This window comes from Oryx dammah, unplaced genomic scaffold (genome assembly GCF_014754425.2).
Source record: "Oryx dammah isolate SB20612 unplaced genomic scaffold, SCBI_Odam_1.1 HiC_scaffold_16, whole genome shotgun sequence".
NCBI classification, from domain to species: domain Eukaryota; kingdom Metazoa; phylum Chordata; class Mammalia; order Artiodactyla; family Bovidae; genus Oryx; species Oryx dammah.
The window spans coordinates 46,569,854-46,585,872 of NW_024070200.1; the positions used below are offsets into that span (position 1 = coordinate 46,569,854).

Consider the following 16,019-nt stretch of genomic DNA (forward strand, 5'->3'; position numbering starts at 1 on the left):
CCATGGAGAGACCTTCCCTACTACCTGTATGCAATAACAAGTCTCTCTCCCTGGTGATTCTTATCTCTCTTACTGTTTCTTTTTCTTTATATTCTTCATGGAATAGTGGCCACAGGATTGGAAAAGGTCAGTTTTCATTTCAATCCCAAAGAAAGGCAATGCCAAAGAATGTTCAAACTACCACACAATTGCACTCATTTCACATGCTAGCAAGGTAATGCTCAAAATATTTCAAAGTAGGCTTCAACAGCACATGAACCAAGAACTTCCAGATGTTCAAGCTGGATTTAGAAAAGGCAGAGGAACGAGAGATCAAATTGCCAACATCCACTGAATCATAGAAAAAGCAAGGGAATTCCAAAAAAACCCTATGTCTGCTTCACTGACTACACTAAAGCCTGAGGTGTAGATCACAACAGTGAAAAATTCTTAAAGAGATGGGAATCCCAGACCATCTTATTTGTCTCCTGAGAAATCGGTATGCAGGACATGAAGCAACAATTAGAACCGGACATGGAACAATGGACTGGTCCAAAGTTGGAAAAGAAGGATGCCAAGGCTATATATTGCCACCCTGCTTATTTAACTTACATGCAGAGTGTGTCATGTGAAATGCTGGGCTGAATGAATCACAAGCTGGAATTGCAGGGAGAAATACGAACAACCTCAGATATGCAGATGACACCTAATGACAGAAAGCAAAGATCCTCTTGATGAGGGAGAAAGAGGAGAGTGAAAAAGTTGGCTTAAAACTCAACATTCAAAAAACTAAGATCATGGCATCCGGTCCCATCACTTCATGGCAAATAGATGGAGGAAAGGTGGAAACAGTGACAGATTTTATTTTCTTGGGCTCCAGAATCACTGCAGATGGTGACTGCAGCCACAAAATTGAAGATGCTTGCTCCTTGGAAGAAAAGCTATGACAAACATAAACAGCAGATTAAAAAGCAGAGACATCACTTTGCTGACAAAGGTCCGTATAGTCAATGCTATGGTTTTTCCAGTAGTCATGTATGGTGTGAGAGCTGAACTATAAAGAAGGCTGAGCGCCAAAGAACTGATGCTTTTGAATTGTGGCACTGGAGAAAACTCTTAAGAGTCTGAGAAAACTCCGGAAGATAGTGAAGAACAGGGAAGCCTGGCATGCTGCAGTCCATAGGATCACAAAGAGCCAGACACGACTGAGCAACTGAACAACAATGCATTGCTACCTGACCGATCATACCCTGATGAGTTTCCATCCATCTACTCTAACTCCCTGGGGAAAGAACAGCTCCATGACTTGTCTGTGTTATTCGCTGCTATGCCCCCAGTTCCTAGAATAGTGCCTGGTATGGGGTCAACACTCATTAAGTATTTATAGGTGAATGAATGAAGCAATGCGCTAAGGGCTCAGGGTACAGAGAAGGGAACAGGCACCTCTGGCTGAGGATTCAGGGAAGGCGTTATGGCATGAGAGGCATTTGAAATGGCTGTGAGGAGGGTGGAGTTTCAGAAAATGTGGGTTCAGTGTCTTCACTTTCCTTCCACAGCACAAATCCCGATACTGGAATCAACTGTTCCCTTCTCTGTCTCCCCTCCTCTACTTATGCCCCATGTGCGTCATCATCTCTCCTTCACTTCTGTATTTCCACCACCTAAGACAGTGCCTGGCACATAGTAGCTACTTAATAAAAATCTGCTGGATGAGTAAGGGGACGAGTGAGCGAACAAACAAGAGGTGGGTGGGGAGGGCATGCTGACGAAGAACCATGACACCAGAGAGTGGAGTGGAAAGCAGAGGGCACACTGGGGAACCGTGACAAGAACAGGGAGCAAAGGAGGCAAGGCTGTGGCCGCGTCAGCCAGAACAGACTCTGGGCAGCCCTGACTGTAAAGCGAGCCCCATGTTTCCACTGTGAGCTAAAGTCCCTGGTTACATCACCGTGCGTGTCCTCACCATCTCAAGCAGTGAGCTCATCCCTCAAAGAGCCCAGCTCAGAGCCTCCTTGCCCCATGATCTGCCCAGTTGGGCCTCAGCCTCCAGGGCATCTGAGTCCAGTCAGGCTGCAGTGAGAGGGCAGGGACAGGGCAAGAAGGGGATGTTGAGTGGACCCAACAGCCACAATGCTGGGGGACTCCAGCCCCCACGCCACCTTTTGGTGTCTCTTCACTAGGTGGGGGCCAACCTGAAAGCTTGGGCTCTCTGGCAACAATGGGTTCTGGAAACAACTTTAGTTGAGCAGAAAACATTCCTTTGTCCCCTCGGTAATATGAACTGTATTTTGAAACACACAAAAGCAAGGGAGGTCCATTACTCCCAGCTGCACACACACATGTGCCCATGTGCATGCCCACAGGCTGGCATACACACACACACACACACAGAGCCCTGGCCAGGAAACCCCACAGTGGTACTGACGCCTGTGGCCTTCCCTCTTCCCCTTCTTACCCTGATACCTCTGCTCCACAGCCAGCATGCCTCAGACTAGAAGAAATCTAGTTTGGAGACTTACAGCTTCATCCTAACCACTCCCAGTTTGGAAAAGCTCAGATTCAGGAGAATACTGATGAATGTATATATTTAGAGTTTTCAAAGAGGCTTTCAAAGATAGAATTTTATTTGGTCCTCATAGTAACCCTGTGAAGACAGTTGTGAACATTTATTGAAGACTTACTATAAGCCAGATACTGAGCTGGACATTTTTCCTGTATTACCTCATCTGCTCCTCTCATGAGTCCTATGATAAAGGTGCTGTTATACATCCTCGACTTAAAGGAGAGGAAACTAAGGCTTCAGTCCAAAGGCGTCCAGCTGGTACGTGGAAGAACCAAAATCCAAATCCCAAAATCCAGACCCCCCCTCTTCTACAAAATAGGCAAGGTGGGTCTCTGAATCTGTCTTACACAAAAGGAACATGAGACTCAGAGAAATCAAGTAACTTACTCAGGGTCACATGGCTGGCACATGAGAAAGTTCCTGGCTTCCTTTCCCTTATTCCTCTGTTCTTCTCACTAGGAATTCTGGAGATAATATGTAAGTTTCTGCCCCCAGCAGTCATCATCTTAGATTTATTTCTCTAAAAAGAGTATCTTTAGGAACTTGGTTCTGTCTAAGTCTAAAGGCTAACTCCCTGGCCACACACATGCACAAGCTAACAGAGAATTGACAACAGAGGTAAGGAGAGTAAGGGAAGGGGATCACCAAGCTAGACAGAGGTGGGCACCTCGAGAAGGACAGTAGCCCTGGCCAGGGGGTCCCTGGGGGAGACAGGAGCCAGAAGGCTCTGCCAAGGCCCACTGTCCCCCATATGCCCACTCTGAGAGAGAAGAACTCCAGGGTCGTACACCACTTCTTAAAGTCCCAAAGGACTTTCTGCAGAATCAGCCAGCAGGGGCTCTGCCACAGAATATTCTTCCTCAACTGAACCAGTGTTTCACCCACCACAAAAGCATCACCTCCTCCTGACAGGGCCCTGCTTAGCCTGACTCATCACAAACTCATCTAGGGAATACTACCAGCAGGGTGGGAGGAAGAGTCAAATGTGGTCATTCTATCTCCATGGAACAAGCCAGGATCACCACGCCAGTCTCATGTGAAGGCCAGTCAGGTTTACGGCCACCCACCATCCTCCACTCCAGATGGGGGTGGGGCGGGGTGGAGGGGAGTGGAGGAGAGACCCACTTTCTAGCTCTGTCTTCTTTGTTCTCTGATCTTTCTGTATAACCTTTTCCCTTTCCCTGGCCCCTCTCTTACAGTCTACCTTTTCTCCCTGTTAATATAATTGGGAAAGGCTTATCTATAGTGCACTATGGTAATCACAGAGTCTTCGCTGCTAATCTGCTACATGAAATTCAGGTAACCTAAGATCTCTGACACAGGTGGGGGTGAGGAGTGGGAAGGAGGAACTAGGTACAACAGTGGACTAAGGTATGGACGGTAGAGACAGCGAGTGCCTGGGAACCTCACAGCCTTACTTGGTAGAGCTGTAGATCCCATCATGGAAGGTGCTCCTGAGCAGAAGCCCACCACCCTGGTGGGTCATCATGAGACAAGGAGATTATGGCAACTGAAGGGAGAAAAGCTTGTTCCTTTGAGTTGGGCTTGAGGCATAGAAAAGCTTACTTCCATGATGACACTGGGGGTATTCAGTAAAATACGCTAAGACTCTGTAAGTCAGACTCGGGTCAGCTTCAGCACGTTGCTCTCAGAGTCCGTGGCTACCAAGGACAGAACAGAAGAAGAAGAGAAGGGAGGCTCCTGAAGCAGCTGCTGTTGTCAAGGCACTGAGGCTGCAGCTGCAGTGAACAGGCAATGTGGAAGGTGTCGTCAGCAGAGTCAAGGTAACTGTGGTCATACTTGGAAACATGTACTGAGCACCTTCTTCGTGCCTGCTGCATGAGGCGTCAGGGGTATGCTCTGTCTCATGGTCTTATGGGGAGAAAGAAGTGGGAACCAAGAAGCTACACTGTGAAAAGCACAGCAAGAGCTCTCTGTGGAAATGCTGGAGATGACCTCCTAGAGGATAAGTTGATTGAGCTGGGCCTTGAAAGATGAGAAGAAATTTGCCAGGCTTCTAGGTTAAAAGCAGCATCAGCATACCATCTACTTTCATTCTCTCATCCAAACCCACTAAACCACACTAATGAGTTTTTTATTAAAAATATATGTGTGTATGTGTGTTAGTTGCTCAGTCATGTCTGACTCTTTGCAACCCCATGGATTGTAGCCCTGACAGGTTCCTCTGTCCATGGAATTCTCCAGGCAAAAATTCTGGGTGGGTTGTCATTCCCTTCTCCAGGGGATCTTCCCAACCCAGGGACTTGAACCCATGTCTCCTGCATTGAAGGCAGACTCTTTACCATTTGAGCCACCAGGAAAGCATATATATATATATGTATATATATCTCCACCAAAATAAATGGGATAATAGAAATGAAAACAACAGGAACAACAATATTTTGAAAGCTGGAAAGCAGATGGACAAGTTTCAGAAACTGACTTAACAGACTCAAGGCAGCTTAACCCTAAGATGAGAAACAGAACTATCCTTTGAACACCAGAAAATCCCCAAAGGGCACAGGAACTGGCCACCAGATACCTCTGGGACTGGGTATAAAAGGAAAGAAGGAGAAGTTAAAAAGGGTATGGAAAACAATTAGGTCTCTGGATCTCCTTACCCACTCCATACCACTGGGTAACCAACTGTTCCTTCCCCAACATGTCCAAAGATGAGGTTTAGTATCTGGGAAAGTAAAACTTTGCCCTGAGAGTAAGTCAGCACTGTTGAGGGCATGAATTTTCTATGGAAAGATATATCTATGAAATAAATACTCTATCCTGGAAGCCCACCCAACCCTCTAATCTGCAGAGCTTCCAGAAAACTCAGCAAGACACAAGAGGAGTACTCAGTATGAAATCTAGCTAGTCCAAGAGAAAGTAACTAAAGAAACTCATTTTGTCAGTTCCCAGCACTAGTGGTGGCCAGGTCACCCTAGAGTGAAGACCCAAGGTTTCAGGCTCTTACTACTTGCTCAGAACTTCCAATCAGCTTTTTAGTCTCCTATTCGTAATCATTATCCTACAACCAAAGATTCCTAGATATCTGAGGAAACCCTATAAATAGGAGATGAAGAACCAAAACAATTAAATAGAAAAAAAGCAAACTGGAAGAAACATAACTACACAGGAAACTTTTAGAAAACTACTATTACTAGTCTCAGAGAGTTTATAGAAAATATTACATTCATGAGAAGCACAGAATGCTTTAGAAAACAATTTTAAAAAAACCCTTAGAAATTAAAAACCCAACAAAAGAGTTGAAAGATAATACTGAGGAAATCTCTCAGGAAGAACAAAAAGACAAATAGGTGAAAGGGAAGAAAAGGTAAGAAAATGAGTCCAGGGAGGAGATATGCATAGGTGTTCCAGAAAGAAAGGACAGAGAAAGCAGGAGGAAGAAATCAAGATCAAAATAATCTCAAATTTCTCAGAACTAAAGGCTGTCAAGTTTCCATACTGAAAGCATCCAAGCATGCCCCTGGATGAAGACACTTGTATCAAGATACACCATTATGAAATATCAAAAGATTCCAGAGAGGAAAACCAGCCTCCTATATGGAATCAGGAATCAAACTGCCCTCCTGCTCTAAACAGTAACACTGGAAGCAAGAAGGCAACCTGCAGCAAAGTTTTCAAAATTCTGAAGGAAAATTATTTTCACCTTAGAGTTCTATACCTAGCCAAACTTTCCATCAAGAGTAAAGCAAATAAATAAAGACATTTTCAGACACAAATTGTCTAACATTTATTTATCATATACTCTTCCTAGGAAGCTAACAAAATAAGAATGTAAGTCAAGAAAGAGACAAATGTAGAAAACAGATAAACAGGAAGTCCATTACAGGAGAGGTAAAGGGAACCTGCAGGATGATGAAGGGAGATCCTACGATGACATCTGTGTACCAGACACACAGAGCAACCGAGTCACACTGGGACAGGATGACCCAAGGAAGAGAGACTGAGAGCTCGTCACCATAATGCCTCCCACTGCTGTACCATCTTTGGGAGCTGAAGAAGCCACTAGATGTAGCTCAATAAAGCCAGAGAGTAAACCAAGAACAAGGAAGACATGAGAAATGACATATAAGACATGACATATACACCCAGTATAACAGCTGTGTATTAGGCCTAAAAGGCCACCAGTTCAAATAGAATAGGGATGTCTCTAAGGAAAGAAGCTGACAGAGGACTGATGGTATCAATCTTGTGGAAAGCTGCTTTAAAAGGCTTTTAGAAAGTGTAAGAAAAATTAGTCATAGATGCCAAATAGCTAATTAAAAGAAAAATTAAAGAAAGGACTAACCTTATGAAAAAAAGAAGAAAGAAATATAATCATAGTATACTACAATGTTCAGTTATGACTAATATTGCAGAGGCATAATAAACAGTAAATATTGATTAAACAAAATTATGATATAACTAATTTTAGAAGATAAGTGAGATGAAGCAGAGAAAATAACTGTAAAAAGAGCTAATTTCCTCTCTACTATAACAGGAAGACTGGGTAGCAACTAAACTTGAAGACTCAAAAGTTAGCAGTGTTCACATACTACACCAGCATTACAGAAATGTGTACACACCATAAGAAAGTGCTAAAGGCTGAACACAGTTGCTTCTGGGAAGGCAAATTGATGAGAGGGGTAAATGGCTGTATTTTGATAACTGCATTTTTAGTTCAATTTGAAATCTTAAACAATTTGTAATAATTTGATGAAATAAAAATTAAGTTTCATTTAAAAAGATTAAGGATGTTCTATATGGAGAAAATAACAGGTGCAACAGCATGGTGTCGTGAAAGAGTTGAATTTTCCTAGAAAATGGCTACTGCCAGAGTAAAGCAGCAGATACAGGCGTAAGCAAGCAGCATCAGCAAGGGCAATAGCAGCATCTCCTCTTTGCCAACTTCGTGGGCTTTGGCAAGTCACCTAACCTATTCTAGTATCCTTCTCTGTAAAATCTGACTAATAATAGCACTGACTTCATTGGGTTTTGTAAGAATTCAACAACAATGGAACCAGATAAATTTTGCAGAATGTGTTGTGCTATACAAAGGTGAGGGATGCAAGCGTACCTCTATCCCTGGGAAGTGTTCTCAGTTGGGAGCTCAGAAGGTTCTGGGCAAGGTGAAAACTGCCCAGGGAAACCAATTCTAGAGAAGCTGTTCAGCTGGCTGGGGCAGACATGCTCCCTAGAATCAGGACTTGTCACTGCTGGCATGTCATCAAGGGCATCAGTGTTCTTAATTTACTGGAAAAAAAAGGGGAGGAGGCGCTCTCAGAGAGAACCTTGACCTGATGGCTGCAGGGCTGGGAGAGGTAGGGCCCGCAGGTGAGTCCTACAGCCCTGGTGGCATTAGTGCCACGGGAGCCAGTGCTGGGAGGTGTGGGGGAGGGACAGTGCCCAGAGCCAGCTTCCCAGCCCTCACCCCTTTACTCTCCCTTTCCAAGGAGTATCTCTCTCTTCCTATTCTGCCAACCTGTTGCTTCAAATTCCACCTTGGAATTTGGTGAAATGCGCACATAATGATGGCTAATTGCTAACACTTATATGGCACTTACTATATGCCAGGTATTATTCCAAATGCTTTGCATTCATACCATTACAATCTCCATTTTGCAGATGAAGTACTCAATATCATATAACTGGAAAGGGGACAAGCCAGCATTCTAAGCCAGGCAGCCTGACTCCAGCCAGGGTCTGCATTCAGAATCACTATATACTACTGTCTATCAGGCTTGAGACTCCAAAGTCTCAAACTACTCAGCTGTAAAATGGGAATATTTGAGAAGACAGCCTTGAAAACCTCTTTCAGCTAGAGAGCTTCTTTCCTTGGAATAAGATTCATCAGTCGCATATGCATGTCTGAGTGTGAGGAACCTATAGGGAAGACAGGTTTTGAAGAACAGCAGGGTGTATGTGTGGCTTCAGAGTGGGAGGAGAAAGGGACCCCCGCCCACATGGAGAAGTTAAACTGGAGAGATAGGTAAGAAGACCAATGTCAACTTGCACAGCCAACCCCTCTCCATGCCTGTGCCCACAGATGCCTTGGACCCTGACCTGTGCAGCAGCTCTGGCACGGATCATACAGACAGCCTCATTACCTGTGACGATGCAGGTGAATCTGACGTCGCTGTCCTCGGACACAGCCCGGGACTTGAGTGTGGTCTCAAATAGCGGCTGGGTCTCCTCTGTTAGCTGAGCAATGATGGAGCAGAAGGTGCTCCTAGGAAAGGCAAAGAACCATTCAGAGCAGCGTTTCTCCTATCTCCACTGCACGATGCCATGGCCTGGAAGGGGTCCAAGGTGGCTTATATCTTACCATGTCCATCCAGCATCCTGTAGCCATGGCTCCAGCACCTGGGAAAGTCTTTCTTCAAGAAAGGTAGGTCTCATGGCCAGGATGGGGGCAGGGAAGTGATCAGGGGCTGAATGGAATCCTGACCCAGACCTGTTAAAATGGGTCCTTTCTGACCAGGGACCAGGCTCCTGTGCATGCCAGGCCACTATTCCTAGCATTCCCATTCCATCCTTATTGGGGGGCCTTGCTTCACACTCCACCTTTCATCTTCAGGGGAGCTCGTGCATGGTAGAGACATGGACAGGCCCAGCTTCAGAGATGGAGGTCCTAGCACAGCAGAGCCTCCAATAATGCCATGGAGGGAAAGCTGGCTGACCCCAAGGATAACAGGTCCCAAGAGCTCAGGGGTCAGAAGAAAAGCCCCTGCCTTTGTGAGGATAGACCCATAGCAGACCAAGAACAAGCTGGCCAATGCCAGAGGTCTAGACCCAATGGTAGCCTCTAGTTCCTAAGAGTATCAGAAAAGAAAGATTCAAATGAATCCTGACCCTACACAGGGCTATGGACCTCCAGTGGAAAGCCAGCCATGGCTCCCTTGCTCCCCGGTGGGTACCACATGTTCAAGTGAATACTGGCAGCTCCAGGACCTACAGCAAGACTGCCAATCATAAACAGATCCACCCGTGCAAGAGTCAGGGCTTTTGGTTCCCTTGTGAAAGTCCATCTCCCAGAATTCAAAGGCATTTGTGGGCTCACTGAGTTGATCACAGACTCACCAGCACTGCTCAGCATTGACAGTCCTCTCCTACCTGCCCACACGCAGCAAACCACCATGCCAAACCCTTCATGGGCCAGCAGAGACACAATGCATCCCTAGGCGTGACGTGTAACCACATAGCCAGGTTGTGCGGTGCACAAGCCGTGCCCAGCCCTCCTCTTCCCGCCCCCAACCCACACACCCTCTGCTGAGCAGCAGGGAGGACTGTGAGGGAGGATTGTGAGGGATGACGTGAGGAGGAGCAGGAAGAACTGTTGGGGGTCAGACAGATCAGTGCTGCTTTGCTCTATGCCTCGGAAGAAGGGGCAGTTGCCCATGGGCAGTGTGTGTCTGCCTGTAACCTCTCCACAGGGGCAAGTAAGAGTCTGTGGGAACACAAGCAGACAGGAGCTACAGCCCTACTTTGTTGGGAGGACATCCCCATTCAGCTGACCATCTCTGTGGATGTCGGACTTGAGTTTGAGGAGAAAGCTTGCATCCCAGGAAGAAGGCCTGGAATCAAGTAAGACTTCTGGACTGAGAGGGGTCCAGCTGTCTCTGCACAGGATCGCAGATGCCTGGGCCTCCGGGGAGCTGACAGGAGTCTTCCCCCAGAAAGACCACCCAGAAAGAGGATCCCAACTAGGGACTGTGGTGAAGGCTGCCATAACACTCCCTGCCACGCTCCCACCTGGAACCTAAGTAACTTATTAGACAGTTGTAAGAACTGTCTTCTTATAGCTTACTGTTGGAAGAAACTACTGTCCTTTCCTTTCTCTTTTAATCCACTCGAAAATAGAGGGTCCTTTAGGATCTAGATAGTCAACGCTCTGACACTTGGGAGTTAGAACATCTGAAAACATTTCTCACTGCTCTCATACTACCAGCAATTCCTGATTTCGGGGAATACCAACTCCCAACCAGCAGTTTCTAGAGGAAACTGCCCTGCCAAAAGTCATTGGACTTCTATGATTTTGCAACTAATTCAAAACATCCCTAATTATGTCCTCCCTACCTAATCTGAATCTTAAACTACTCATGAATATGAACATGGCTTTCATACTCAGCCTAGGCTTTTAGGGATGAAGCTGCTTGGACAAGTCTAAGAAAATAAGCAACTGGGTAAGTGAGGAAAACAGGGAAATCAGGCTTCAGGAAAATTTGCAGAGACAAGCACTCATGCTAGATATTTAACAAGGTAGTTATTTCATTATTTTTGTTTTATAAGAAAGAATGCTTATCTTTTCAAATTTCCAGACTAGGTCCTAACTGTATTAGAACATTCTTATAATGGAAAATCCTAAGTAACTGCTGAAAAGTATAGCTAGGAAAACACCCTCTAGGAAGGTGGATCCAGGGTGCATTTGGCGAGGACAGAGTCATTGCATATACTATCATATTCTAATAAACTGGCACCAGCTTTCTGTTCCTATTTTCCAAACCACTCAGACGTGAGATGAACTCCAAGTCTGCTGCTTCCAGTCTCCTGGGAAGCCAGGAAGTCCACCCACCTGGAAGTGGTCTAGTCCTACCCTGACACCTCCAAGTCCTTCCAACTCCGTGAATTCATAAGGATATCACAGCCTAATCACGTGTCTCTATAGAACTCCAGAATCATCACTGGTTTTCAACATCTTCAAAGGAACCTAATCCTGCCCATAGGTTTGGTATTTACCTTGCTTTAAATAAACTTCCAAACTCTTTTAGCACTTAACACACTCCGCTTTGAGTGAGCTGGATACCCTGTCTTCTGCCCCTTCAGTATCCACCCCTATCACAGGAAATGTACAGAGTAGCTACTGACCATCCCTGTAGACGTTATTAGCTATTCAGAAACCAGTTAGCTATACAAAAATCTTTCTCTGTGTGAAGAAACTATGGCCAACTCTTCCCTAGATCTACCAGAGTCTGGGAGGAGGCCCAAGTGGTGAAAAGTAGCCAGGAACCGTTCCCGTTTTGATCACAATCGTCAGTTCAGCCAGGGGTGGAGAGCTGTCTCCAGTTAAGGAGGTAAGAGGATAGTCGTTCAACAGGCAAACTCTGACTGCGGGCCTGGGGGGCCCTGCTCTGTCTCTGAAGAGGATTCAGAGAACAAGTTAACACAGAAAGACACTCACATGATAGCCCTGACCTCACAGAGTTCACAGTGTGCAGGGGTGGAGAGAAATCAAAGGAGAGGGAAATTCAGAGGAGATAACAGAAGAACTTAAGGGACTGAGAAAAAAAAATTTTTTTTCAGGAAGTAGCCATGGTTAGAAGACAGACAATAAGCTGTCAAATCTAGATATGTGGTTACAAAAACCATGAAAACCTAGGCTGAGGGGGAAACAGGTCATGTGACTGGAGGCTCTCTGCTCTGGTCCCATGGTGCCTATCCCAGGGGCACAGAGATAGAGTTGCAGGCATCTTGGGAACCCTTGCCTATCTCTGGGTCCCAGCACCCCCTTCAAATGGTCCATGCAAGCATCAACTCTGGCCCTCATGAGATCCATGCTCACTGAGTGCCCGCTCACACCCTCCCCAACCACCCTCTCCACTCCTCTCACCCCATGCAGCTTGGTTATTAGTGCACAAGCAGTCACCCAGAGCCCCCTCAGTGCCCAGACCCAAGAAAAAAAAAAAAGCAGTCAGAGAAATGTAATGCAATGGTGCGTTTACCTTCCAGAGCTGGGGTGAGACAACCGGTTGCTTGATAAGCTAAGCAAAAACAGCAAATGGAATCATTAGGCCAAAAAAGCAAAGAGAGGAGGAGGTGAAATCAACAACAGTAGGCAAAGTATTAATCGGCCACCATCTGGGGACCAAGGGCCTTTCTATTAAAAGGGACCAGCTGTCTTACTTGGCCGGCTCCAGTTAGCAAGTGGCCTCACCACCGGACACCCATGTATCTGAAACCAAGAACTTGTTAAGTGTAGCAGGGTCCAGGGAAATGGTTAGGCAGGAGGGAGGCCCCTCGGGCCTGAGCTTTAAGAAAGGTGTGTCCTGGGTCCTTGAGTCACTCATAGCTGCCTGGGACATCTCCCCGCCTCTGCAGCACACCAGCTTGGGTGGGTAGGGGAACCGGGCAACTCCTGCTTCAACCCTTGGCCTTTTGGGGGAGAAGAGCCCCCAGTTCCTGGAAATCCCCTCAGAGGCTGGGAAGGAGACAGGTGGCTTGGAGAACACCCATTAATATGTTAAAGTATGGTTAAAGAGGCCACGCAAGGCAAACCAGCTGGGAGAGTCAAGAAGAGAAGGAAAACAAAGCGGTTAATTCAGCAGGAGCCAGGAGGCACCCAGTTGGGTCAGACCAGCACAAGGCCCATGACGCTGATCACCCCTCCTGCCCCAGGAGAGCTGAGAGCCGAAACCAGCTGTGGGGCTGGGTAGGCCACTGCAGGGTGAGGATCACACAGAGCTGCCCCTCAGTGGAGATCCAGTGGGTGTGAGTCAACTTTCACCTCTGCCTCCATTCCTGCCAACACAAGTATCTCCAGAGGGATCTAGGGACACAGTTCTCTGGGAGATCTCAGGCCCCCACCCCTCCCAACTACACTCACTCCCTTCAGCTGGCCCCACAGTGAGAACAGCTCTCCCTTCATTATCAACAGCCCATCTGCTCAACAGAACTGTCAGTCTGCATCTCTAACCACTGACAGCCTGTATCTGCATAACAAACCAACAACAAAAAAAAAACAAATTCACATTCTGCCCCCAAACATGGCTTCCACTTCTGTGTGCCTGGATTTGTGGATACCACTAGGGAAGTACATCCTTCAGACCCAAAGATCCCTACCCCCAGAGAAGCTGCTGCTCCAGAATGCAGCTGCCTTTATTCAGAGCTTTAAAAATCCTCTGGAGGCCATGAGGGCAGACCTCCCATGGTTTCAAAGGCACTGGCCAACTCCATCCTTTCCTTATGATGGACTTCCTTTGCCTTTCTCCTTAGAATGGGGAGATTTCTCCTTTGCTGGGTCTGGATTTCTTCCCTGGGAAGGGGACAGGGAGAATCAGCTCTCTAATTCACAGGAAATGACAGCTTCCACCTGCAAGTAGGCAAGGGACTGAGCTGTGACAGTGACCCCTCCCTGGCTCTCTCCAGGGCTACAGTTCCCCGGCCTCATCCTGCTTTCTCCGGGCCTCACCCTTAGTTAATCAGCCATGTCAGGAGGAGTCCCAGGCAGTGAAGGCACCTTGTCTTCAAAAGGTGCCCGTGATCTGCTGGCTGGGCCAGAGGTTGGCTCAGGGCTCTCACCCAAGAACTACCCAATCACTGACTGTGAGAGGGTCTGAATCAGAGGCATCAAATGTTGGCATGTTGTTGTTTAGTCGCTCAGTCATGTCCGACTTTTGCAACCTCATGGACTGTAGCCTACCAGGTACTTCTATCCGTAGGATTTCCCAGGCAACAATACTAGAGTGGGTTGCCATTTCCTACTCCAGGGGATCTTCCCAATCCAGGGATGGAACCTGCATCTCTGGCATTGGCAGGTGGATTCTCTACCACTGAGCCACTAGGGAAGCTCAGTGATAGGATAAATAGGCCTAAAAACGTTCTTAGTGATACTTTCATTTTATAGAATAGAAATTCGGGGCCCACAAAGGAAAAGTCTCTTCATAAAGGAGAAAAGTAGGCCTGGGGGGGCGCTGTCGGTGGCAGGAAGGTGGGGGGAACCAGGACTGGTCCTGGAAGCTGGGCCCTCCCATTCCTCCTGGCTTTCATATATTTTGGGACACAAAAGGCCTTCAGAAAGTCCTGGCCTGATGCCTCAGTTTTCCTAAAAGCCCTAGACAATCTGCTTTACCCAAGCTGAACAGAAGAGATACCACAAAACTACAGCAAATATCACCGGCTCTACTGCTCCTCTGGGCCCATTTGGGCCAGGGCATCCAAGAAATGAGGAGGCAGAGATTTCTGGAATGTCTCAATGTCCCTCAAAATCCAGTTATAACTGCAAACACCTGACTATGGGTCCTTAACCTTTTCTAGCTCATCCAGGCTCCATCTTCCCATAAAAGTGAGGTTGGATCTATAGGAAGTTGGGGCAACAGTTTGGGGGGGGGGGGTTACGTGCATGTTGGACCTCTCACTCCTGAGCTAACTATGGATTGGAAATCCCCCCAGGGTTAGAGAAAGGAAAGAAATGCACAGGAAGACAAGTTCTAGACTTGGGCCATAGCTTCTGGTACCTGGCTCCCAGCACAGCTGTCTATCAGCTCACAAGGGAAGCCCACACCCTCCCAAGGCTCACAGAATGATGACTCACAAGCTCCATGATAGATATGTATGGAAGTAGACCCAGGAAAGGTTGAAGTCAGGAGTGAGTGGGCTAGAATTTGCCTCTCAGTCAGAATTCTGGGAGAGTCAGGGCTCAGGAGCCAGGGTTAGCTGACAAAGCCCTCAAGGACCCTCTTTCTTCATCTCTTGGCCCCTCTTCCCATCCCCACAAGCATTCAGATTGCTCTGAGAGAGAAGGCTGTACAGTTACCTGCTCTAACACAAGAGTCAGGTCTTGACAGAGAACTATGAACTGGCCCCTGCCTCACCTCAAGTCCCCAACAGCCCCATTCACTGTCATAGTCTCCCCTCCTTGGCCAGAGTCTTTTCCAGAGGTGAGAGAAACCTGGCCTTCCTGGTGCTTCAGGAGCTTGCTGGTCTGTGGCTACCTGGAAGGGGCAAGCCCACAGGCCACAGTCTTGGGCTAGAAAACCCTCTCCCCCAGTGTCCCAGCCCTGCCTCTCCAAGCACTTGATGAAAAGAATCTCCATTTAAGACCATTCTCACTTAGGCCCAAAGGGACCTAAACCAGACACTTCTAACCCACCAGCAGTTCTCAGGCTGACACACTGCTCATCAGATGTGTAATTGTATCTACCATACAACCGCTCACCCTTTTTCCTAACAGCCCCATTCCCCTGACCTCCCAGTTATGTCTGGTTTGCAAGCCACTCCAATGTTGTCTCCGAGAAGGCCCCTGCATCCCTCTTCTGCTGTACCACTGGTACTGACAAAGGCCAGACACAGGAGGAGGAGGCAAAGCCCAGACACAATCTCAGTTACAAGTGTGAGACAATTGTTGAGGCTCCCACAGGGCAGTCAGCTTCACCACAGACTGGATAAATACACATTTCATTCCAGTTTTTCCATAGATCCAGTGGTTAGAGGAAGGGGCATGCTTTCTTGGCAGCCAGGGGCTTTGGCGAGTCTGACTCAGTCACTAACATCAGCCCTCCGCCCTGCCCCAGACATGTGACACCATTTGACGAGTTTTATGCAGAAACCGGTTCTGGTTACATTTGAACTTTTCCAACTCCAAGGTCAAGAGAACTCAGCCAATCCACGAGGAAGTGCCTGGGACTTTTCCTGAATGTCCTTGATGTCTGTTTTGTGCCATTTTAAGAATGGAGGACAAGAGGTCCCCAGGCAGCTTCTCAGAGGA

The 16,019-nt window shown here is 47.1% G+C and overlaps 1 protein-coding gene across 3 annotated transcripts in view; it reads right to left on the reverse strand.

Moving 5' to 3' along the window:
- ALPK3 (alpha kinase 3) overlaps positions 1 to 16,019 on the reverse strand; it is a 56,918-nt gene that overhangs the window by 39,553 nt on the left and 1,346 nt on the right. For 2 of the 3 annotated variants that reach the window (XR_005723992.1, XM_040257473.1), the window contains exons 2-3: positions 12,259 to 12,297; positions 8,647 to 8,768 (exon numbers count right to left, since the gene is read on the reverse strand). Coding sequence is in view for 2 of the 3 variants with exons in the window: in XM_040257473.1 (XP_040113407.1) it covers positions 8,647 to 8,768; positions 12,259 to 12,297 (161 nt within the window). In the remaining variant the exon portion in view is untranslated. The remainder of the gene's footprint in view (positions 1 to 8,646; positions 8,769 to 12,258; positions 12,298 to 16,019) is intronic. The other variant, XM_040257474.1, reaches the window with a different exon arrangement.